The sequence below is a fragment of the Schistocerca piceifrons genome, chromosome 7 (assembly GCF_021461385.2).
Source record: "Schistocerca piceifrons isolate TAMUIC-IGC-003096 chromosome 7, iqSchPice1.1, whole genome shotgun sequence".
Taxonomy (NCBI): Eukaryota; Metazoa; Arthropoda; class Insecta; order Orthoptera; family Acrididae; genus Schistocerca; species Schistocerca piceifrons.
Genome location: NC_060144.1, coordinates 89,563,362 through 89,588,633, shown reverse-complemented (window position 1 = coordinate 89,588,633; position 25,272 = coordinate 89,563,362). Strand labels below are relative to the sequence as shown.

The 25,272-nt window shown below is 38.9% G+C and overlaps 1 protein-coding gene across 1 annotated transcript in view; it reads left to right on the top strand.

Annotated features, from left to right (window-relative positions):
- LOC124804918 (phosphatidylinositol phosphatase PTPRQ-like) overlaps positions 1-25,272 on the top strand; it is a 424,691-nt gene that overhangs the window by 81,564 nt on the left and 317,855 nt on the right. The window contains exon 3 of the mRNA XM_047265295.1: positions 2,108-2,419. Within this exon, the coding sequence (XP_047121251.1) occupies positions 2,108-2,419 (312 nt within the window). The remainder of the gene's footprint in view (positions 1-2,107; positions 2,420-25,272) is intronic.

Below are 25,272 nucleotides of genomic sequence, written 5' to 3'. Positions count from 1 at the left end.
GGCTACAGTCCCGCACACCGTTAGGCCGTCTTCCGCTCACGCCCCAACATCATGCAGCCCGCCTCCAGTGGTGTCGCGACAGGCGTGAATGGAGGGATGAATGGTGACGTGTCGTCTTCAGCGATGAGAGTCGCTTCTGCCTTGGTGCCAATGATGGTCGTATGTGTGTTTGGCGCTGTGCAGGTGAGCGCCACAATCAGGACTGCATACGACCGAGGCACACAGGGCCAACACCCGGCATCATGGTGTGGGGAGCGATCTCCTACACTGGCCGTACACCACTGGTGATCATCGAGGGGACACTGAATAGTGCACGGTACATCCAAACCGTCATCGAACCCATCGTTCTACCATTCCTAGACCGGCAAGGAAACTTGCTGTTCCAACAGGACAATGCACGTCCGCATGTATCCCGTGCCACCCAACGTGCTCTAGAAGGTGTAAGTCAACTACCCTGGCCAGCAAGATCTCCGGATCTGTCCCCCATTGAGCATGTTTGGGACTGGATGAAGCGTCGTCTCACGCGGTCTGCACGTCCAGCACGAACGCTGGTCCAACTGAGGCGCCAGGTGGAAATGGCATGGCAAGCCGTTCCACAGGACTACATCCAGCATCTCTACGATCGTCTCCATGGGAGAATAGCAGCCTGCATTGCTGCGAAAGGTGGATATACACTGTACTAGTGCCGACATTGTGCATGCTCTGTTGCCTGTGTCTATGTGCCTGTGGTTCTGTCAGTGTGATCATGTGATGTATCTGACCCCAGGAATGTGTCAATAAAGTTTCCCCTTCCTGGGACAATGAATTCATGGTGTTCTTATTTCAATTTCCAGGAGTGTATTTACAACAAAATGTCAGTCCAAGGACAGAAATAATCTCAGTCATGTTTCTGTGTAGCTTGTGAAGCCCCTCTACATGTATATAAAGGCACCATCAAAACAAATTCATGCTGCTGTAACACATGTTCTTAAGCATAGTACAATTTTGTAAATCAACTGCTTCTAATTGCAATTCCAAAGGCACTTTGGAAAAAATTTTGGAAATTTGTGGTAACATCCTATGGGACCAAACTGCTGAGGTCATCAGTCCCAAGGCTTACACACTACTTAATCTAACTTAAACTATCTCATGCTAAGGACAAAACACACATCCATGCCTGAGGGAGGATCTGAACCTCTGAAGGCACCCTAGACCCTGTGGCAAGGCACCCTAGACCACGTGGCTACCCCGTGTGGCAGTACTTTGGAACAGTATGAGCTAGGGAGTATTCAAAGGTGGGAAACGTTCTAATTAGTGCTGAACTCCCTGGGTAGATAATTCCAGGTAACTAGCAGTTTTAAGCCAAGTGCAGGGCTCAGCAATGCCACCTATAATTTAGTCTCTCTGGAGGAAAGATGATATTATGATTATTGTTTGAGATGGGATCAGTTTGGACTGTAACTTCAACTATGCAATTGAGGATGGAATTGCACTCATTCCTGGGAATACTCTTCATACTGTTAGAGTGGTATGACAAACTCATGATGAAACATGGAGTCAAACATGGAGCTTCAGGAGTTGCTCAACAGAGTGAGGACCCACACATGTATGTTACTCACATGGTCACACCACACATGTCATGGTCTGCTCTGAATGTGATACTTGATTGAGAAGTAGTGACTTCAATGTGTTGGAAACTGATAATTTCCAGTAAGACAGTATGGTGGTCCCACTGTCCTTTTTATCACATACAAATGATACTATATGGCAGAGGATGACACAATGGACATTGAGCACTGTGTGTCCCTTTGGCCTTCTCTCTCGGGTTCCTTAAAGATTTCACCTGATAACAACATATTAATGGTGCTTTGTCTGCTACATTATTCATGTAGTGTATGAGTAATCTACACTCTTATTACATTTCAGAGTGTTAGTTAGTGTGTGTATTTTTTATTTATTTATTGAAAAAACTTTGTATTTATTTTTATATTTAGCTATATCTTTATTTGAAACATTATTTATATGCAAATCTATTCATACTAGTAGTTATTTAGATCTGTTGTGAGATTATTCTTTCAGAAAGTAAGATAATTGTATAAAGAAATACATGGCAGTGTTTATTTTGCAGTGCCAGATGAACCTGAGAATTTGTCAGTTGAAGAATATAATGGGGTGGTTATTGTGAGCTGGGACCCACCAAAATGCAAACGAGGACTGCTGATATTCTACAACATTCATGTTAGTTGCATAAAATCAAAAGATGGACCCAGCTGTCCATGCCAAGATAACAGCAGCATGAATTCCACAATATCAGCATCATTGTCAAATGGAACATTCTATGGAATACAAGCATTTTCTATATACAGAGTTTCTGTTTCTGCTGAAACAAAGAAAGGTGCTGGAGATTCTGCCAAAAAAATATTCAGCACAACAGAAGGTGGTGAGTATGTACTCATATTTTTGTTATTATTATTGTTATTATTTATTTTTTCACATAATATTGATTTTCTGTTAGATCTGTGGTTTGGTGCCCATTTACAACTGCATTGGTCTCATTATCAGAAGTTGTAAATATGACATTCAAACACAAGAAGTAGTGAACTGGTCAGGATTATGACAAATAATTTCAGCTAGTCCATGGTCGTGCAAGCCCATACTGTAAAGCAATGTTGTCATGAGTACTTAAAAAGAAAATAAGTTTCATGCAATGGCTGTTATTTATCTCCAATTTATTTTTATTTTAGGTAATAGAGTGTTTTGGCTGTGTAGCTACTTCAAGTAAAATGATTAAACCATTAACTACTTATGTTTTGAGTTACGGTCATTTACGTTGGCTGTCCATGATTGGCTGGGATTAAATGCTGTAGCCATGACATTCAGTACAGCACAAACTGTTGCACATACTATGTCATTTACAATGAAACAGTTATAGGTCCTCAACAAGAAATGATTTACATTTCATCAGGTACAGTTGCAGTGGCTAATAATAAGTCACAGAAATAATGGAGAAGTGATTGTATGGGGAGATTTGAATACAGATTACATCTTAGATGGATCTGTGGATCTGATCAAAGGCACCCTGAGTTGCTGATGTCCAGCTTTGATTTGACTCATATGGTAATAGCTTCAACAAGAATAGAAGAACACTGTGCAACAACACTGATAATCTATTTGAACACCCAGTTCAGTTTAATATAATAGATGTGAGCTCCATAATAAATGGTTTATCTGACTATGACAGTCAAATGAAGCAATAAAGCATCCACACCAATCAGGTTTAACTATGAAAAGAAAGGTAAAAATTAACAGGTTTATGACTGCTGACTCAGTTATGCTATTCACATAGAATTTACAGGCTAAAAGTTGGGAAGAAATTTGTCAAGGAAACACAGCAGACTAGAAATTTAGCTTTCAATAAAATATTCTTGCAACATTTTGAATACAGTTTTCTTTACAAAGGATCAGAGAAATTTACAATGGAGGCCAAGGAAAAAGGTGGCTGACATTTGGGATCAAAATATCTTGCACTTGTTTTATTTAATGGAAAAGGTTAGTCAAAGCTTGTGACAACATCATAAGTCAACTAGCAAAATTTTTTAGCATCAAAAATGCAAAAATCATGTATTATGCACAAAAAGTTCAGAATTTGAAGAACAAGACAAGGCCAATGTGGAAAATTGTGGGTCCAAAATGAATAAACTCAGCAAAGAAATTATACTGAACTCCCAGATAAAAGTTGCAGTGAGACAGATGACATGAAATTCAAATTATTGGCTACTAGGTTTGTTGTATTCTTCCTGAAAATACAAGACAATGCAGTGACAAAAAAAGGTTCATTGAAAGCAGATCAAATACCCTTATTTAGACAGGCAATATATACTCTATCTCAAAATGCCTGTTCTGACTACTTATCTGTTAGAGTGACTGTTCTGACTGCCATACTGAGAACCAAGATTCAATTCCCAGCAATGCCAGGGGGAGTGGGGAGGGTGTGGGTGGGGGAAGGAGGGGGCAAGGGGAGCTGGAATGGGGCCACTAATGCATACTGAAGAGCTAACTGAATGAGAAATAGTGACTCTGAGGACTGGGAAGCTGGCAGTGGTTGGGAGAGTGACATGCTGACATTATTGCCCTCCACATGGCATCCAAATGGTGCCATACTGCAAAGGATGGCAGCTAGTCAGCACTGAATAGCTTGTGTGGTAATTCATTAATTTGAAGAAAAAGAAAGTCTGTTAGAGAGATCACTAAAATCAGCAGGTGACTAAAAGTGGACAAAACCTTAGAAAATTCCCATGCTGACTTGTTAATGTTACCAGTGTAACTTCTTGTTTCCAAGTATTATACTTCTTGACCTATTACGATTTTGTCAAGGAGTTCTCCTGCCATCTTTTCATTGATTGACCTAATGAGCTTGTACAGTTTGATTGATAGTGTAGTATGCATTCTGGGATTATCTTTGAGCTCATTCATTGTAGAGGTTTTCTCAAGTTGTTTTAGTAGTTCTGAACAAAATGTGTGATGGGTTCCATTTCAGGTTCCTTCAACACGTCTCTGTTCCTTTTGTGATCTTATTTGGTTTAACCAGCTACTCATCACAAGAATTTTATTTCACTGGCTGTCAGTGTTTTTGAATCTTTAGGTTTTATTATCTGGGCTTCACTGTCATCGCAGAGCACAGGTCTTCCTAATGTTTTACAATGCCATGTTCTGGTGTACTTCTGGACTAAGGAATGTTTAATTACATAATTAATGATCCCATTGCTGTTGTGTACCTGGGGGCTTTTTCAGCTAGGTCTGTTTGTCCCATAAAGGATAGTTTATAGCCTAAATATGTGAATATGTTCACTCTTTCTAGAATTTTATTTTTCAAATAGATCTTATTTTGTACTAGATTTTGTTTTTTCAGTGTTGATGCCAGTGTTGTACTTCTTGGATGAAATCTGTAAACTGTGTACAGAATGTTGAAGGTCATCCTCTGAAGATGTTACAAAAGCTAAATCATGTGCAAAAAGTAAAGCTGTAGTTTTGTGTTTCTATTGAATGAAGCAGTTCGGCCTTCATCTCCACTCTTGGAGGATTTTATTCATATGAATAGTAAACAAGAGTGGTGAAAGTCTGCGTCTCTGTGATACTCCTGCATGTATTCTGCCCCACCCTGATACTTTGTCCTCTTTCTTGACACAGATTAAATTTGTTTGATAAATTTTGTGTATTAGTGATAAGTTGCTGGGTACATTATTATCTGCAAATCTGTAATAACTTGTTTCTGTTGACTTTGTTGAAGGCATTTTGATGATATTGGCCCTAAATTTCATATTCTGTATTCAATAAACTTATTCCTCAGTAGCTATCACAGTTTTCCAGGTCTCCATTTTCAAACACAGGAATGACAACTGAATTATTCCAGCTCTCAAGTATATTGCGTCCCGACCAAAATATATTTTAATGTAGGAGAAGACAGATTGATACTTACCATTAAGAAGACATGTCAAGCTGCAGACAGGCACAATTAAAAGACACTTACATAAAGCTTTCAGCCACAGCCTTCATCAGTAAAGGAGACACACACACACACACCACTCACACACACAAGCAAGCATACCTCACACACACATGACCGCCAACTCCAGCATCTCAGGCTGGAATGCAGCTACCACATGGGATGCAAGCAGCAATCTGGAGGGGGCAGGAAAGGGTAAGGGATAGTAATTAGAGGTGGGGACAGAGGTGAATGCTGTCCAGTGGTGAGTGAGAGAACTAGACATCCAATAGGCACAGTGTCAGGAGGTTGTGCAGCAGGGTGTTAGGTAAAAAAGCAGCAAAAAAGAATGGGAGTGGGAAAAGATGGGCAGATGCATTGGAAAAGTGCTGCAAGTAAACAGGTGGGAGATGAGAATGGGAAGAAGATGACAGGACAGAGAGAGTGGAAACTGTTGGATGGACGTTGTGGGGACAGTATATTAATGTAGACAGAGGCCAGGATAATTATGGGAGCCATCGCCAAACTATGGCCAAGAGCCTAGACCACCCTGCGGCGCAACATACAGATGAACACAACACACTTTATTTCAATGGCTGCTTCATTATCCCTGTCATCTGGATCCCTTCCTCACTTTCACACTCTTTATTATTTCACTACTTAGCTTTATAATAATTTTAAATATCTGTGTTTGGGGTCCATAAAAATCATGTTCTAAATTTGCCACAGATTCTTCCCACCTCTGTATATATTTTCTGTGTATTTCTGTTTTAGTTTTCTCTTGTAGTAATTCCTCTTTTCTTATGATATTGTATTTTATCTTCTTCTTTCCTTCTACATGGATATTTCACAAATGCTTCTCATTTGTCCTTTATAGCCTTTTTTGGCATAATCGTCCCATTTTCTCAATCCTTTTTCCCTGTGCCACTACTTCTCTGACAAGGCTCTGATTTTCAGCTTGTCTTAGAATCCAGTGGAGAACCTCCCATTCTTCTTTAGCTATTTCTTTCATTCATTAAATATCTATGTTTGGGGTCCATAAAAATCATGTTCTAAATTTGCCACAGATTCTTCCCACCTCTGTATATATTTTCTGTTTTAGTTTCCTCTTGTAGTATTCCTCTTTTCTTATGATATTGTATTTTATCTTCTTCTTTCCTTCTACATGGATATTTCACAAATGCTTCTCATTTGTCCTTTATAGCCTTTTTTGGCATAATCGTCCCATTTTCTCAGTCCTTTTTCCCTGTGCCACTACTTCTCTGACAAGGCTCTGATTTTCAGCTTCTCTTAGAATCCATTGGAGAACCTCCCATTCTTCTTTTGCTATTTCTTTCATTGGTGATATTTTCACTGACTCATCAAGTTGTTTTTGGTGTAATCAAACTATACTGAGGGTCTCTCAGAAGGATTACAGGGACAGTAGTTCTTTATTCATTGTCAGTTTCTTGTACTTCTTTTTATGCCACCTTGTTCTTGTTCATATGGTGCTTACTGGGCAATAATGATAAGATTCAATTTCAGGACCTCAAAACACTCTTGCACCCAATACTATATCAGTCACTTTGTTATTACAAAGAATATAATGTATTATTGATCTGAGGTCCTTTGCTTCCCAAATGAATTTGTGGCTTGCTTTATGTTTCAGCACTGTATTCATAATTTTGATTTCATTACATACAGTGAAATCAATTAAGCTATAACTATAACTATTGCATGTTTCTTTCCCTGTGAGAGCCTACACACTGGTTGATTTGGGTGTCACCTACAAGAGCACTTAAGTCCTCCATTACTATGATAATATTAGACTTATTGATTTTGCAAATGATCTGCTCTGCTTCAACTGGTGCATAGACACCAACCACTGCAGTGTAGCCTCTCAATAGTTTTAATTGCAATTGAATGATAATTTAGCTTCAGAAAGTGTAGTTGTTGATTACTGATCTGAAGCACATCTGTACTGTCAGTATGGCAGCAGATTTTGCTCTTGTTTACCAATCAACTCTGTTGAAGAAATGTAAGTAATTCCAAGTCTCATTGGAAACCTCTTTTTTTTAATTATATTTTATTTTATTTTTTAGAAAAATTGTATGATTGAAAATCCTTTTTGTCAGTATGTCACATAATTGGTCTTCTTTATGGACAATGCCTTTTACATTCCATGTCTTGATATTTCAAATTTTTTTCCATGCATTATCCTTTTGAGTCATCAACATGCCAGGCAATCTGATTATTTTCTGGTCGATACTTGAAACCATTAAGTTATGTCCTTCCAGTAGGTTGCTCGCAAGGAAGCAAATCCAGTGACAGGGCTTCTGGGCCAGCTTTGGAGATTACTTTAGCTGCCCTTAACATAGGCAACCAACACTGTTGGTCGCCTCCTCTAATCTGAGGAACAGATGCTACCTCATGTATTTGAGATAGTTCCTCCACTTTATGTGCTGTTCTCAAAAATTATTGAGAAAGTGGCTTGGAACACACACTAAACAACCTTTCTTAAAATTCTGTTACATTTATGCACTGGGAGAATCTCATTCATAATTTTTATGTATGAAATTCTGAGAATGTGTGTAACGTAACAGACTGAAATTCATCACCTGTATAATATGATACACATGATTACTAAATACCACAATAACCCTTTTATTACATAAACATATATTGGAATTCATATCTTAATTTTAAATTTACACTAACCATCATGCAATAACGCTAGGAACAATTATTAACCTACAGGGGAAAGTACTGTAATTGGATTTTATAAGGTGAGGGAACTATATGACCATGATGTTGATGGGAATATTATTAACTTGAAGTGATAGAACAGGAAGAATCAGTTGCTGTAGGCGACTTGTCAAGCAAGCAGATCACAGAACAAACATAAAGTAAAAGAGTTACAACCCCAAAGAGCAAGTAATAAACATTAAAAAAGTACTCCAAGTGGTGGACACATGCTTGGTGACTGACACCAGTCATTTGTCATGACACAGTCACTCAACCTGCACCACAACAGCATCTCTGGATGGAGTGAACAGAGCTAACACACATGACCATACCAGCCAATGGCTGTAGTGACTACAGAAGCACCCTTGGTGAAAGCAGAGTGTGGAACATCTTCTCTGAACCAGGCCAGGAAGTGGACATGCCATCCAGAGTGGGTGGTGTGCGTAGGTTCTGCATTGACTTGTTATGCCAGCAGGGCTAGAAGTCGGGGTGTCGCATCTACCTGGTGTGCAGCTCTTGACCATGAGGTGGGTGATGCCTCCTTGAAAATTTAAGTGGGTTTCACTCTGTTGAGAGACACAGTGACCTATTTTCCATTCTTGACCATGAGCTGGGTGATGCCTCCTTGAAAATTTAAGTGGGTTTCACTCTGTTGAGAGACACATTGACCTATTTTCCATTCACTATGATGACCATCATATGTGTGCATATCTGCACAGGACATTGTAGGGTCCAGTATAAGGTGGCTGTGGTGGTGACTTCATACAGTCTATATGTAACAGCTGTAAAGCTCATTGTGCACAAAAGTTGTTGGACAACCGTCTCTGTAGGACTTTATAGGTTTGATGTGGTTTGCACGTTCCCCTACCTCGCAAAGGAACTCCGAATGCTCGTCTGTTTCTGGCAGATGCAGAGCATTGCCACAGATCTTTCCCAGCTATGCGAACATGTCTGAACAATCAGTCTCTGTCACTAAGGATATGGAGCAGACAGCCGAACCTTGCCAGCCAGGTCAATGTGAAAGCAGTAGCTACTGTTTCTTCAGAGATGTTGTTTTTAGGTGCTGCCTCAGGCCATCACATATATCTATCAATCATTGTGAATAGATAATGTTGGCCATCTAATGGAAGAAATGGTCCCTCTACATGAAGGTGAATGTGGGTGAAACATGAGAAAGCATCTGAGAACTCTCTGATTGGGGGATGAAGATGGTGAGTGATTTTGCAAAGTTGGCAATCCTGGCAAGTTCTTGTCCACTCGTAGCAGTCTCTTTCCATCACTGGCTACATGAACTGCTGAGATGCTACCTTGATTGTCTATTGGATTTTAGGATGACAAAGATTATGTAAGGCCTCAAACACTGGCCTGCAAAATGCAATCAAGGTGAAAAGGACATCTCACTTTACAATTTCATGTTCTCATCAGTTATGTCAACTAACTATAACTTGAGTGCTGCATTGTCATGATGCAATATGGTGTGCAGCTCAGGATTTTCTTGTGGCACATTGGCAAGCACCATCATGTCCATGGACCGTGAGTCACTGGCCACTTGAGAGAGACAGTCCGCAAACACATTAGTGATGCCTGATATGTGGCAAATGTCCATACTATACTGGCTAATGTATTCCAATTGGCTGTACGGCCATGAAAAACACATATTGCTGTTTCTTTTGAAAGCATATGTTAAAGCCTGGTGGTCAGTTGTGAACTTTCTCACCTCAACATGTGGTCAAAAGTACTTGATTGCTTGATATACCGTAAAAAGTTCACAATTATTTGTGCTTCATCTTCCCTAGTAGGGTGATAGCTTGTTAAAAAAAACAAGCCAGCAGCTGCCACATATTGTGCACCTTTTGTTGGAGAGCTGCACCAATGGCTAACTGACTGGTGTTTATCACTAATGCTGGTGGAACTTTGAGCTTGTGGTGTGCCAGCAGAGTGGCTTGTGTTGGGTTCTTTTTTGTCATTTCAAAAGTCACATTTAACTCCTTAGTCCACTGCACAGGAGAATTGCTCTTAACTTTGGGACCAGCCAGTGCTGCATTCAATGATGCCTGTTGTTCTGCAGTGCATGGTAAATGCCAGTGGTGAAAACAGAATATTCCTAAGTCTCTACATAGCTATTTTATTGTAGGTGGCTCAGGTAGCTGCAACATGGCTTCAACTTTTTCAGTGAGTGGTAATGAGACTGTTGAAGAATTCAATGACACAGAAATTCACCTTCAGGCTGTCCAAACACTCATTTAGCCATGTTCAACACCAATCCATACTTTTTAAAATGCTTAAAAACTTCTCTCAGGTGTTGATGTTCTTGAACATGGGGCAATGAATACACTAACATGTCATCCAAATAAGTAAAATGAAAGGTCAACCTATGCAAGACAGAGTCAATGAACCATTGCCAGGTTTGTAAAGCAATACGTAGACCAAATGTCATAAACTTATTCTCATATAACCCAAATGGCATAATAATTGTGGTCTTTGGAATCCCCTCTATTGTCATGGGACTCTGGATGTATCTTCACACAGTCTATAAAACTGAATATGATGGCTTCCTGCAGTGTGTGGTTATAATCTCTTAACAGTGGCTTCAGGTAGTGATCAGGAACAAGTCGTGAGTTGAGTGCTCTGCAGTTGTCCCACAGATGCCAGGCACCACCCTTGTGGGTACTAAATGCGAATTCTTCTAGCCTGGTAAGACACAGGTGATCCATCTGTGGCTTTTGTGTTGTGGACCATATTGTGCAAGACTTGCTGTGACACACCTGGAAGTGTCATTGAAGTCAGGAACTCATGCAGCAGTGTGCAGGACTCCTCATCCTCAACCTGTACGACTTCAATGTCATGCGTTCTGGCATTGTGATGGTACCCAGTGAAAGTAAATCTAATAATGGTGTCCACTAGGCAGGTATTCACTATGTCTGGCAGGAGCTGCTACAGATCTAGGATATCAGTGCCTGTAATTGTTTTTGACATATCTGCTACAGCAAAATCTCATGTGAACTGACAGTGGAATCTTAAATTCAACTATTCACACCACAGTCTACAACAGTGCAATGATGCACTGGGCAGGTTACTATAGTTGGACTCTGTGTCTGTTAGTTACTTCTGGCTTGATACCCTGTTGGTAATGAATAGGTGCCATGTTGTAGCTGGGCAGTTGGTGGTGCCTAATACTGACTACCATTTGCATTTTGCTTGGTACAGGGGCTAGCGCACTTTCTAGCCTGCTCTCCGATTCTTCTGTGGTACCAGTGAGTTGGTGGACCAGCATCTGATATGGACTGAGTTGAAGAATGGATCCTAGATGTTTGCAGCTACATCCTCTGTAGTGACTAGGACCACCCGGGAACATCAAAGTGCCAATCTGTGCCCTCAGTGGACAGAGCATAATAATCTGCATTTGAGATGGGAAGGGTCATGGATATGCCACTAATAGACATTTTCACAGCACTAACTTGTTAGTTTGGTGTGATAGCTTCTTGGGTGTGGTCAGCCAGTTGTGCAACAGCATCCAGGAGCATCTCTATCTGTCGTATGACAATCACCTTTACTTGTGTTGGCAGATGGCCACTCCATAGAGTGTGCAAGAAGAGACTGTGAGGAACTGTTGCAGTGTTCACATTGCTAAGCTGGTGACATGGGTACTGTTGGGTGTCCACATTGCTGAGAAGGTGATGAAGATACTGGGATGGTTTTCTGTCATCTATGTCATCCTGAGTCAGCACTTTTCAGATACAGTGCTCCTATGACTCTATGAATAAGCTTGATGTCTTATTCCGTCAAGGACAATGTGCACCATGTTGGTATTATTGTCAAAATATTTGGATATATGTCAGCATCAGTCATAAATACGGAAATCCTTTATTTTACAGATCAAATTTGGTCACTGTGTGACCATCTTCAGTGTAAAAATACACAGAAACCATTAGACATAAGGATCTTAACACAAATGTGGCCCTATTTAGAACCACCAGCAACAAATACAGAAACAGAAAAATATATACAAATATACAGATTCTCATACATATGAAATTATTTGAACCTTGTATGCCCATATCATAATAGCACAACATTTTTTCTACAAGGTGTAACATGTACTGTGATGATTACTTTCAACAGATATCTTCACTTTTACTGCATACAATAATTTTTAAATTTCCTGAAGAGCCTATATTGTATTGTTAACAGTTGCTGATCCAATGTACATTAAGCCTGTAGCTTACATAGACAACTAGCTAAGCTCAGCATTGCAAAAACAAGCATCATAGTGCCCTCTATATTCCAAAGTGTACAACACGTAGACATCAAATTCCATAAATAGCATCAATAGAAAAACCAAAGCTTACATAAAAAATAACCTTTAAAATCACCTGTTGATTGTTTGTCATCAGAAGTCACAGCAACAATTTAAAAATGCAGTACAGGAATAATAAAAAAATAAAATAAAATTACACCTCCAGACATAAAGTATGAGATAAAATTTTGTAGGAAAACGTCTACCATAAAAGCACATAGTAATTTGTTAAAAACAGATACAGAAATCTTAATATCAGGGACAGTCTTTTCATATTTCCAAAAACATTGATTAAATGTAAAAACATTAACTCTTTTCAATGGGACTTTACGTTCTCTCTTATCATACTCGAAGACTTAACCAGCCTAATGAATGACATTACCAGTGTAAATTCTTAACAGGCATTTACAAAAAGTAATAAAAAGACATTAGCAAAAATATAATAATCTCCCATATGATGTACCAGACCTGTAACAGTGATATTTTTCATGTGATCAACTGACGTTAAATTTCAGTAATGACAAAGTGGGTGACTGTGGTAACTTTAATGAATAAACAGGCATATGCCAAATATACAATGCAAATAGGGCCCAAAAGTGAAATTAATATCTACCATTTGTTATTAGGAAACCTGTTAAATGCCTCATAGCAAAAAATTACTGAAGAAGAGGCTTGCAAAATATGCACCAAGCTTACGATTATATCAAGAATCAGTATGTTGCACTGTGTTAAGAGGATATTGTTGGTGGCCTTGTGGATGGCTTTCTTGCAATGTGCTTATTAAGCAATGTGCAGTTGTGAGATTTCAAATTGCAGAAAGTCTCCATCTACTGAAGGAGACCAAGATATCTGCCTTTTTGTCCCCTATGCAGCAATTTAAACTGCCATGTCAAGTCAGGAGTAGCATGATCTGTATCAGAGAAATGTGCCACAAAGTTTGGTTTATCAGCAAAATCCCTCCTATCAGGCACAATATCTTACTTCGAATTTTCTCCCTGTCTCCCCACATAAATTGAATTACAATAAGCACACTGTAATCTGTAAACCCTTGATTCATGCAAAAAATTGAATTTATATATGTTTCTAATTAATGGTTTATGGAGCTTATCTTTTTTCAGTCGAAAAAACATGCCCCATAGATAATTTTTTGAAAATCATAGCAATTCTAGTACTAAAAATCCCACATGAAGGTAGAGTAATGAATTTTTTCTGCCCATTGCTATTCATAAGTGGCACACAGTCCTGTTCATTGATCTTTATCTTTTATTTATAAATATTTCTCATGTAATCATCAGAATAGTTATTCACTCTATCTATGTACAATATAGTTTGAAATTAAATTTTGAAATCAGCTTCTGATAATGGTAATCTAAGCATGCTATTGACAGCAAAAGTGAAAAATGCATTTTATGCTGATCTGGATGGTTAGAGATAATCTAAGTCTGTCTCAGTACATGTATTCTTCCTAAGTATCCTGAAGGTGGGCCTACCATTTTCATTTCTTATAACTAGCTCTAAAAAATTTACAGAGTCCTCCATCCCTATCTCAACTGTAAATGCAATTATCTCATGTAAGCTGCTAAACTTGGTCACTATTTCGTCAATTGCAGTATTGTCTCCTTTGATTAATAAAAGTCTGTCATCAAAATATCTGTAGTAATAAACTACTTGCTAAGTAGCTCAGAATGATCATGGAAAAATTTCTCTTCAAAGTAATCAATAAAAACATCAACCAGAATTTTTACTTTTTTATAAACAACTGTTAAGAATGTCTGCTGATAATATCAGTCATTAAGTTGGCCAAGTCTTTGAGTATGGTAAGGGAGGGCATAACGTCCCTTGTGAAAGGTTAATGTTTTTATATTTAATCAATGTTTTTGAAAATGTAAAAATCTGTTTCTGATATTAACTTTTCTATATTTGAAACTTCCTGGCAGATTAAAACTGTGTGCCCGACCGAGACTCAAACTCGGGACCTTTGCCTTTCGCGGGCAAGTGCTCTACCATCTGAGCTACCGAAGCACGACTCACGCCCGGTCCTCACAGCTTTACTTCTGCCAGTATCTCGCCTCCTACCTTCCAAACTATCCTTTCTTTCAGGAGTGCTAGTTCTGCAAGGTTCGCAGGAGAGCTTGTGTAAAGTTTGGAAGGTAGGAAACGAGATACTGGCAGAAGTAAAGCTGTGAGGACCAGGCGTGAGTCGTGCTTCGGTAGCTCAGATGGTAGAGCACTTGCCCGCGAAAGGCAAAGGTCCCGAGTTCGAGTCTCAGTCGCACACACAGTTTTATTCTGCCAGGAAGTTTCATATCAGGGCACACTCCGCTGCAGAGTGAAAATCTCATTCTTTTCTATATTTGTTTTTAAGAAATTACTATGTGCTTTTATGTTAGGTATTTTACTGTAAAATGTTATCCTATACTTTATGTCTGAGGGCATAGTTTATTGTGTTTTCTTATTATTACTGTACTGCATTTTAAAAAGTTTTGCTGTGGCTTCTGATGGTAAAAAAATTGTCATATGATTTTAAAGGTTATTTTTTCTGTGAACTTTGGTTTTTCTATTGATGGCATTTTTTGTATTTGATATCTATGTGTTGTACACTTTGAAATATAGAGAGCACTATAATGCTTGTTTTTTGCAATAATGAGCTTAGTTAGTTGGTTGTGTAAGCTACAAATTTACTGTACATTGAATCAGAAACTATTAAGGTTATAATTGTAATATAAAATTTTAACATAACGAAATATTTTCTTAAAAATTTTCATCCCCTATTTTACCCCCTCAGCTGGTGAATTTCCAAAAATGCTGAAACACCAATTTTTTTTATTTGTGACTGAGAAACCATATACCAGTTTTCATCGTTCTAGCTTCAAAATTGCCTTGATAGCAACATACTCACAAATAGTCTTTCAGCCACTATTTCACCCCCTTAGGAGTGTAATTTTAAACAATCTCTTCTTGAATGATGCCTACAGAATAAGACACACACCATGTATAAATTGCAAGCTCTTATCTTAGTGGTTTGGGCTGGGTGATGATGAGTCAGTGAACCAGTCTGGCCTTATTCCACCCCTTGAATTATCAAAGATACTGTAACAAGTATTTATTTCTAACCGAGATGTCAAATATCAGTTTTCATATATCTGGCTTTAAAAGTATTTAATAATTCTTTAATAATGACCTGCTTGGGAAAAAAAAGACCTTTCGCCCACTATTTTACCCGCATAGTGGCTAAATTTGAAAAAAAGTCTTAAACCTGTATTTCTTTATTTCTGACTGAGAAACCAAATACCAATTTTTGCAGGCCTACATAAAAATTGCCTTAATAGGAATATCTATTCCAAAAACCTCCCATCGCCTGTCTCACGCTCTCAGGAGTGGAATTTCGAAAAATGTCTTCATAAACAACGCCTACAGTATAAGATCCACATCCTCTGCAAATTTCAAGTTTCAATCCTCAGTGGTTTGGGCTGGATGATGATGAATTTGTGAGTGAGTGAGTCAGTTGGGACATTGCCTTTTATAGACAGAGATTACATTTATTGTAGAAAGGGACATAACTATTAAGACTTAAATTTTTGGGTTAAAGCACAGCAGCCATTTGTGCTTGTGGTGGGGTATTAGGCAACAAAATCGCCAATTATCAACTGCCCTCAACCAAAAAATTGACTGGTATGTTAGAAGATTTATAATAATATTGAGAGTACAGCCTGTAAGAAATAAATTGCAGTAGATGGAACATAATGCTTTGACATTAGATATTTGGATGTCAGGCAATAAAAAAGAGTTTTCAGTTTGATCACTGATTTCACAAAAAAAAAAAAAGAGATATGCAAATTGTGCAGATGCTAACAAGTGAAATGAGTGCTAGAAGACTTTCTCTACCAACTAGGTTTGGTTACTGTATCGTAAGAGAAGTTACAACCTGACCAGACATGGACATGGCAAACGACATCAAACATTAATTTAGCTTTTCCTACCAAATCTGTTTTTGAAATTGGCTCACCTTGGGTTTGATTATTACTAACTCTAGTTGAACATGCTGCTCTACAGGTGGTGCTGAGTTTGCTCTCATTCAGGGCTCACCACCACTTTCGCACCAACCAAACCTGGGTTTATCAGAGTAATGTGTCTATACCTTCATTAATGCTCACAAACTGAATGTTTTCTCAAGTCTGTCTACAAAATTTCAGGACAAAAGACCAAAAATTGCACCGTATACCATCTCCATCATGGTGAAAGAGATGGCATTGAATGTCATCTCAGTTTTTTTTTGTCCCAACTTGGTTTTGTGAACTTTCAACTCAGTTAACAAAATTTCAGGCCAAAAGACCAAAAATTGCACCATATACCATATCCATCATGGTGAAAGAGATGGCATTGAATGTTATCTCAGTTTTTTTTGTCCCAACTTGGTTTTGTGAACTTTCAACTCAGTTAACTTGGTTTTGCATAAACCTAAGTTGGACCATCACCAGTCGGAACAGTTCACGCCATATTTCCTGCCACTGGCAAGCTCTACTTGGCGCATGCACAGTTGGTGTGGTTGTTGTGATCATCATGGCACCTTTGTCGATCCATATTGAGTGTGTTTCATGATTAGGCCACTTTTAGCAGTAATTGACACCTTCACTCATTCTGCTGTGCTCAAATTTTTTTGATTGAAACACAGCGCCAATCACAAATTTTTTCACGCTGAGCATAACTTGTTTTGAGAACTTATTCACATTGTCAAGTGCAGTATTTACATATGAATTTTTTGTGATGTTGCACAAAAGTTGATAGTGTGCATGTGGTTTTCTACATAACTGAGAGGAGCCATAATACCTGATAACCTCAAAAAGAACATACAGTGCAAGAGACACAGAACAACACATATGCAAACACCACACAAAATACTTATTTACTCTTGGCAATGAGAATAAATTCTCGAAACACATCATGCTAAGCATGAAAACATACATAACTGGTGCAATGTTTCATTATTGAAATAATGAATGGCACTGCAGGGTTTCCAAAAACATCGATTATGATGTATGAAATTGAGTCAAATGTTTCTACTTCCCAGACAGTTATCAGTTACAGTTACATAAGAGGTTTATATCAGATAATTAACAAGTCCCTGGCAAGTATTTTGATGCCTATTATGTACATATATCACACCAAAAGAGTGAAAATGCTATGGGTATCCTATACTTAACTTTTACAGTTTAAAACCTCTTTTTCTGCATTTTATATTTTCCCAAATTTTCCACCATTTCTATGAATTCCCTTGAAAAGTGTAAAAGTGGAGTTTCACTGTAATTACTGCCTTCAAGTACCTCAAAAAATTGACATGGTCAGCCCAGGGCAAAAGGACCAGAAACAGGCAAGAAGGAAAGCCTCATTTATACAAGCAAATTATAATTGCTCCATTCCCTGCCAAAGAAATTTGGTACTATCCCCATTTGATTATTTAGGAATGACACAAGTTTTTCATAAGGGGGGGGGGGCACTGGTTTATTAGAAGTCTACAGAATAACAATGTTACTAATATTTCCATTGTGACAAAAAACTGGAAAACAATCCATGTCATGTAAGATAGAGATATTTAAATGTCAATGAACTTGACCACAACAAAAACTTTGACAATATCCCTTAACTTAATATCTTACACACTTTCATATTTTTGCACAAATGTCTTAGCTGCAGAGCAAATAATTGTTTTGTTAGTAAATCGTAAAGCTGATTTTCTGTATCTACTCTTGAAATGGTAATTTCACCAGCTGTAACTAATTACTGAACAAAGAAGTGTCTGATACAAATATGTATTTTCTGTTGGTGAAATTCAGGATTCCTTGTGAGTTGAACAGCAGCTTCATTGACCACTCATAGGCAAGGTTTCAAATCCTTTAGCTGGCAAAGTTAAGTTAAAAATCTCTTCACCCAGACCATTTTTCATGCTGCTTCACTAGCTGCTACAACTTCAGCAGTAGTGGAGATTGCAACTGAAGTTTGTCGCTGACTCATCCAACCGACAGGTGCACTGCAGTACAAGCAGAGAGCACCTGAGGTAGATTGTACAATCCCTAAATCACCTCCATAATTGGCATTGCTGTAATATTGAAGAATGGCTTTGTCTTCTCTGCTTTTGTAAATAAATCCATAGTCATATGTGCCTCTCAAATAGCAAAAATTCTTTTTATCCTTATTACATCACACACTGTTGGATTTTCAAGATATCTAGATACTACTCCAACAACATTTGCTATGTCCGGCCTTGTCCTAGATGTCCAGTACATCAAAGATCCAACTACTTGTCTATAAGAATATTCATTGTTGATAGGGTTCTATTCTGTGACGCCGTCCTTGATTATTGGAGTTATTACACCTCTGCAATCGCCCTGCCAAAGCACTCCAAAATCTTGTCAGTGTAGTGAACCTGATTGATTTGAGTGGACCTGTCTTCATGTCTATCAGTTTCCAAGCCTAAGAAATATGATGCTGGCTTTGATTTTATTTTGAATTCTCTTTCAAGATCTTCAATAAGTTCTTTAAGTTCAATGCCATCATTTGCCCCAGTCAGTCCATCATCAATGTAGAGTGTGAAGAAAATCTTATAAGAAACTTTCTGCCTCATATAGATACAAGGATCAGCTTGTCTTAAATCTTCATTCCATCACATAATTAGTGAATCTCTCATTCCAGCAGCAGGGTGCCTGTTTCAGACCATATAAGCTTTTCAGTAATCAACGTACTTTTCTAGAACCATCAATATAACCCCCAGGTTGTACCATAAATATTGTTTCCTTCAGGTTGCCATAAAGACAGTCAGTAGTCACATCTATTTGTGCAATGTTCATCTTCTCTTTGGCTGCAATGCTGAGTAATGTTTGAATAGTCGACATCTTTGCCACAGGGCTGGAAGTTTGTCCACAATCTATTCCTTTCTTTTGAGAAAATCCTTTGACAACCAGTCTTACTTTGAATCTGTCAAATGATCCATAGGCATTTGTCTTCAGTTTATAGATACACTTCTAGGAGGTAAATCTTCCAAAGTCCAAGTTCCATTTTCTTGATGTGCTGCCATGTCTTGATCAATTGCTTCTTTCCAGTTGTCTTGTCAACTCAAATTTATGGCATCACAATGAGATTCTGGTTCCTCACAGGTCATTAACTGCATTATGTAGTCTTGAAGTCTTTTTGGACGTTTCAGCATAAAATGTTCATGCAGTTGTGGCCTAATTCTTTCATCATCAGATTGTTATAACCTCTCAACTTCATTCTGTAAATCATCATATTTATCAAGCTCATTTTGTTCTAATTTCTCTTCTCATGACTCTTGAGACTTCCAATGAGGTAGATCAAGATCCACAGGAACTATTTGACTTTCCTTTCATATAATTTTCTCTTCAACAATAACATCCCGTAATCTCATTAACTGATGACTTTCATCACAGCAGATCTGAAAACCACCATCATGATCATAGCCAATCAGAATCCTGTTTTACTGCTTTTAAATCCATTTTCACTCTTAATTGTTTTGGAACATGAACATAATATTTAGATACTATTATATGTAGGTGCTTCACACCAGGCTTCTTTATATACCATATTTCATTTGGAGATGTCCCTAAAATACTGGAAGGTCTCATTCAATTCAGGATCTACGCTGCAGAATTTATCATTTCAGCCTGAAATGACTAAGGAAAGTTTCCATGAGCATGCATCATAGCCCTGGCCGTTTCAACAAGAGCATGATTCTCTCTTTCACTGCATCCATTTTGTTGTTGAGTCTATGGCATAGTAAAACACTGGATTATGCACTCCTTTTGCAAAATCTCCATTGTCTGTTTATTGCTGAATTCTCCTCCATTATCACTTAAGAGGTTTTTAATTGTATGCCCAGCACTCTTTGTCTCAGTTATAAACTGTCTTAGTTTATTAGGAACTTCTGATTTTTCCTTGACAAAGTAAACAGCTCAGAATTTACTGTAATCATCTTTGAATAACACAAAGTACATCTGTAGTACATTTTCTTGTCTGATTTCATTTACTTCAGTGGTATATACCATACATCACTCATAGTGATTTTGTGACACTTTCCATTCACTGCTGCTTCCATTTCCATTATGCCCTTGCCAACAGCCTCAAAAGTATCACCACCTGCTGATGTAGCTGAGTGCATCATAGAAAATGGTTCAAATGTCTTGAAAAAATTGTCAGTATTTGTGGTATGACTTGTTGATCATTATCTACAAATGAGCTACCAGTATCACACTTAAACAACATAACAATAGACGTTTCATCAAAGAGAACCATGTTTGTATTTGAAGTTTCAGCAGCTTCCGACACATCACTTTTCTGAAGTTTTTGTGATCGACCATCTGCAATCCACTTTCAGCATTTCTTGATCACGTGATTTGGCTTCTTACAGTACTGACAGACAACTTTCTTTTTCCACTGTTGTTGTTTAGAAGACTGTTTTAGTGGGTTCCTTATAAGAGCCTCTTGAGATGTAGAAGCTCCTCCTTCAGTCAACAAAGCTTTCTCCTAAGCACAAAGTTGAGTTGTCAAGTTATCAACAGTCCTGTCACTTGTTGGCACAAGCATCCAACCTGATTTAAATGAAAAATACTCATCTGGTAGTATGCCTAAAATTTTACAGATAAGAAATAAATCAAGTGATTCTGGATTATTTTCTGTACTTTGGCAATTTCTTGCTTCATATCATTCCATACATTTTTCAGCTTTGATACATGAGTTGCTACATCATCAATAGAATGTTTTACATATCTAAAATACTGCAAACAAAGGTCTTTATCTTCAGAAACACCATCAAATAATTTATGCAATTCACTCATACTTCTTGAGATGTATTAAGATGCATTATTTTCTGCAAAGTTTCATCTGTCATATTTGCAGTCAATACAATGAAAGCATTGTTGTCCGTCTTAAGATAAAAATTTAGTGCATTCCTATATGTCTCTTATACCTCAGCAGTAGCATGTTCCATTGGTTCTATGGGCTTAACTAGCCTACCTTCATTAAGATCAAGCACTCCAGAAATACTACATAGACATACATTTGGTTTGTATTTCTATGTATTCCAATTATATTGCCCTTCCAGTACACCAATTCTTATTATTCTTGTCAAATACATAGTCGAACTTCACTCTAGAAGTTACGCTGATGCATGAAAGTCACAATATGCGAATTTCAAAATTTACCCTTCATTTACATATGAAACTTACAACTTGCATCTCTTCAATTCTTTGAAATAATTATTCTGTAGTACACCTGGGTCCATAACCCATCTGGTTATTTAGGAATGACACAAGTTTATCGTAGGGGAAAAAAAAGCTGGTTTATTAGAAGTCTACAGAATAATGCTTAACAATGATACTTCCATTGCAGCAAAGAATTAAAAAGCAATCCGTGTCTGGTAAGATAGAGATATTTAAACGTCAATGAAGTTATTAAATAAAACTGTTCACAATGCAAAACTTTAACAATTTCAAGTAAGGTACTAAAATTCTTTTCTTCTCAACTATGCAGTATGAAATACATTATCAAAAAGTATATTGAAAGAGACTGACAGGTAGTAAGACAGGTAGTAAGACAGATTTAATGACTGCTGATGAGTCTGACTAATTACCTCTTGCTCTAAGGTGATGGAAACGATTGCATCACAAAGAACGACTAAACACTTGCCTCAAAATAAGATAGCTTCAATTTTGATTTCAAAAACATCTCTTCACAAAACATAGTACATTTCACTTCATAAATCAGTTTATACAAAATTTAAAGGTCAGAATATTGTCAGCTGATATCTCCTGTGACTTGTCAGAAGTGTTGTTTGTGCAGTTCACAGGTTTTCCCAGAGAAGGCCAGATATGATGTTATCAAAGTTCTGGTTGGTAACTGGTTTTAATTATATCTAAATAAAAGGCCACATCATGGATCCTGTCACTCATGAACCAAGTATTATGTGTCACTGTAACAGGGCTGCATCATCCACTTCATCACACATTAGTATTTTGCTATCAGAGCATAATTATGTTCATTGGAGTGACCTTTCCTTTTTTACCTTGAACATCGCCCCCCCCCCCCCCCCCCCCCAATGCCATCTATCTTCTTTATTTTGTGTTTCACTTTTTCTACAACTCCTTTCCCACAACCCTAACACTGCAAGTTCCATCATTACTCTTCTTGGAGTTAAATGTCATGTTAATTTCTTTCATTTGCAGTCTGAAACCACACTGTCAGTCTGCTCTCTTGCAGATGTATGATGGCAACACTATTTTACATCTTTTTTTTTTTTTATTGACCATCAACATATTATTGTTATAACGTCAAGTTTAACACATATATTTCAGAATGACACAACACATATAAGTCACAGAGTAAGTTGACAAGCGAGACATGTGTACACGTTAGCATTCGAATGAGCACTGAGTCCCTGTCTAGTGGCTGCTGCATGGCTGGCCGCTTAGGTGGCGCAGCTGCTGCATGACTGGCAGACAGCGCCGCACATAGAGGACGTCCATAATTGCGCGGCGGCACTTTGAATGATCGGTGAGTCACAACACTTCCCCCTCCTTCGAAATTGTTGCACTGGTCTTGATGGAGGTGTCCTGGAGATGGCTAACGTCCATATGCGTTGTTTGACTCGCCGTAAAGTCTCGAGGAGGAGGCTTCCCGTACGGACGGAAGTGTCCCCGATGATAATGGGTCGAGATGACAGGAGTGGAGAACCCAACTGAAGATACGTCTGAGAATTAATTAGAGTGGCAGCAGAACCGGTATCCACTTGCATGCAAACATCTCAACCAAGGATTTGGACAGTGAGGAATAACTTCCCTGAAAGGGAAGAAGTGCAATTGACAGACAACACAGAATCAGAATCAGTGTCATGTTCATGAACATCATGTATGTGGTCGGATTTGCAAACGGAAGACACATGACCTTTCTTTTTGCAATTGTGACACACAGCCCAATGTTGGGGACATTTCTCGCGTGAATGTTTCGTAAAACGCCGTGGACGTGAAGGAAGTTGCCGGGGGTTGTACTGCAGTTTCTTAGTGGGTTGTTTATGACTAGGCCAAGGGTGGATGTGGGAGCGCACTGTGGTCACGTCGGCCAGCGGGGACGCACCGCACGTGTCGTCAACAGCGCACAGCGGTTGTATTTCCCCGACATCACCCCACACCTCTATTTGCGCCCCAGTGGTGCGAGAAATTTCAAAAGACTGTGCAATGGAGAGAACTTCATCTAGAGTCGGATTTGCCAAGTGAAGGGCACGATGCCGAACTTCTTTGTCGGGCACCAACCGGATAATAGCATCCCGTACCATGGAATCGGCATAGGATTCTTTGTGAACATCAGTAACAAATTAACACTTTCGACTAAGGCTGTGAAGTTCAGCAGCCCAAGTGCAATAGGATTGATGTGGCTGTTTTTGACAATGATAAAAGGCAACACGAGAGGCTACCACATGCGTTTGCTTATGAAAACAGACAGACAGAAGTGAGCACATTTCAGCAAAGGACAAAGACGCAGGATCCTTCAAAGGAGCCGATTGCGACAACAACCGATACATTTGAGGTGAAATCCAGGAAAGGAACAGAGACTTACATGGTTGTTCGTCCATGACATAAATGCCAAGAAGTGCTGTCGAAGACGTTTTTCATAATCAGACCAGTCTTCCGCCGTCTCGTTGTAAGGAGGAAAAGGAGGTATAGCCAACAACGAGAAATGCCCCGCATTTGACGCCGCGACGAAATTGCGAATCGCCGCTGTTAGAAGCATTTGCTGCTCAAGGAGATTTTGAAATAGTTGCTCGACAGTAGCCATGGAACCCTGTGGGTCAACGGTGAAAAGGAAAAATCCACTACCTCGTCGCCAATTGTTATAACGTCAAGTTTAACACATATATTTCAGAACGACACAACACATATAAGTCACAGAGTAAGTTGACAAGCAAGACATGTGTACACATTAGCATTCGAATGAGCACTGAGTCCCAGTCTAGCAGCCGCTGCTCAGCTGGCCGCTTAGATGGCACAGCTGCTGCATGGCTGGCAGACAGCGCTGCACGTAGAGGACATACGTAATTGCGCGGCGGCACTTTGAATGATCGGCGAGTCACAACAATAATATCCTCTGAATACAAAGTATTAAACCTTTTAACTCTTTGAATGTCTCTGGTCCTTTACAAATGACTGCCTGTGCCTATCATCCCATCCAGCCCACTGACTAGGTGTTGTATAGTCTCTGTCTCTGTAGGCAGTAGACAAAAAATGCATGTGCTCTCTTTGTGTCATGTCAGTATAATTAGCAACCATTTTCTCACAGCCCTGCTGAGAATCTTATTTGCAATATAACAAACAATGGAAAATCCAGGATGGAATGCAACAACATTATCAAAGGTATAGTTGTTACTCACCATATACTGGAGATACTGAATCGCAGAAAGGCACAACATAGAAACTGTCCCACAATTAGCTTTTAGCCAACAAAGCCTTTGTCAAAATTAGACAACATACATAATGCACACACTCACACAAACGCAACTCACACACATGACCACAGTCTCTGGCAGCTGGAGCCAGACTATGAGCAGTAGGGCATTATGAGAGAGGGAGCCAGGTGGGGGTAAGGAGGATGGTGGTATGGTGAGTCGGAGGGATAGCAGGGTAGGGGAGGGAGGTGGCAAAATGCTGCTGGGAGCATGTGGGGTTGAGATGGAGAGTGGGGCAGCTAGGTGCAGCTGGGAGGTTTGACAGAGGGCGGGAGAGAGAGGAGAGTG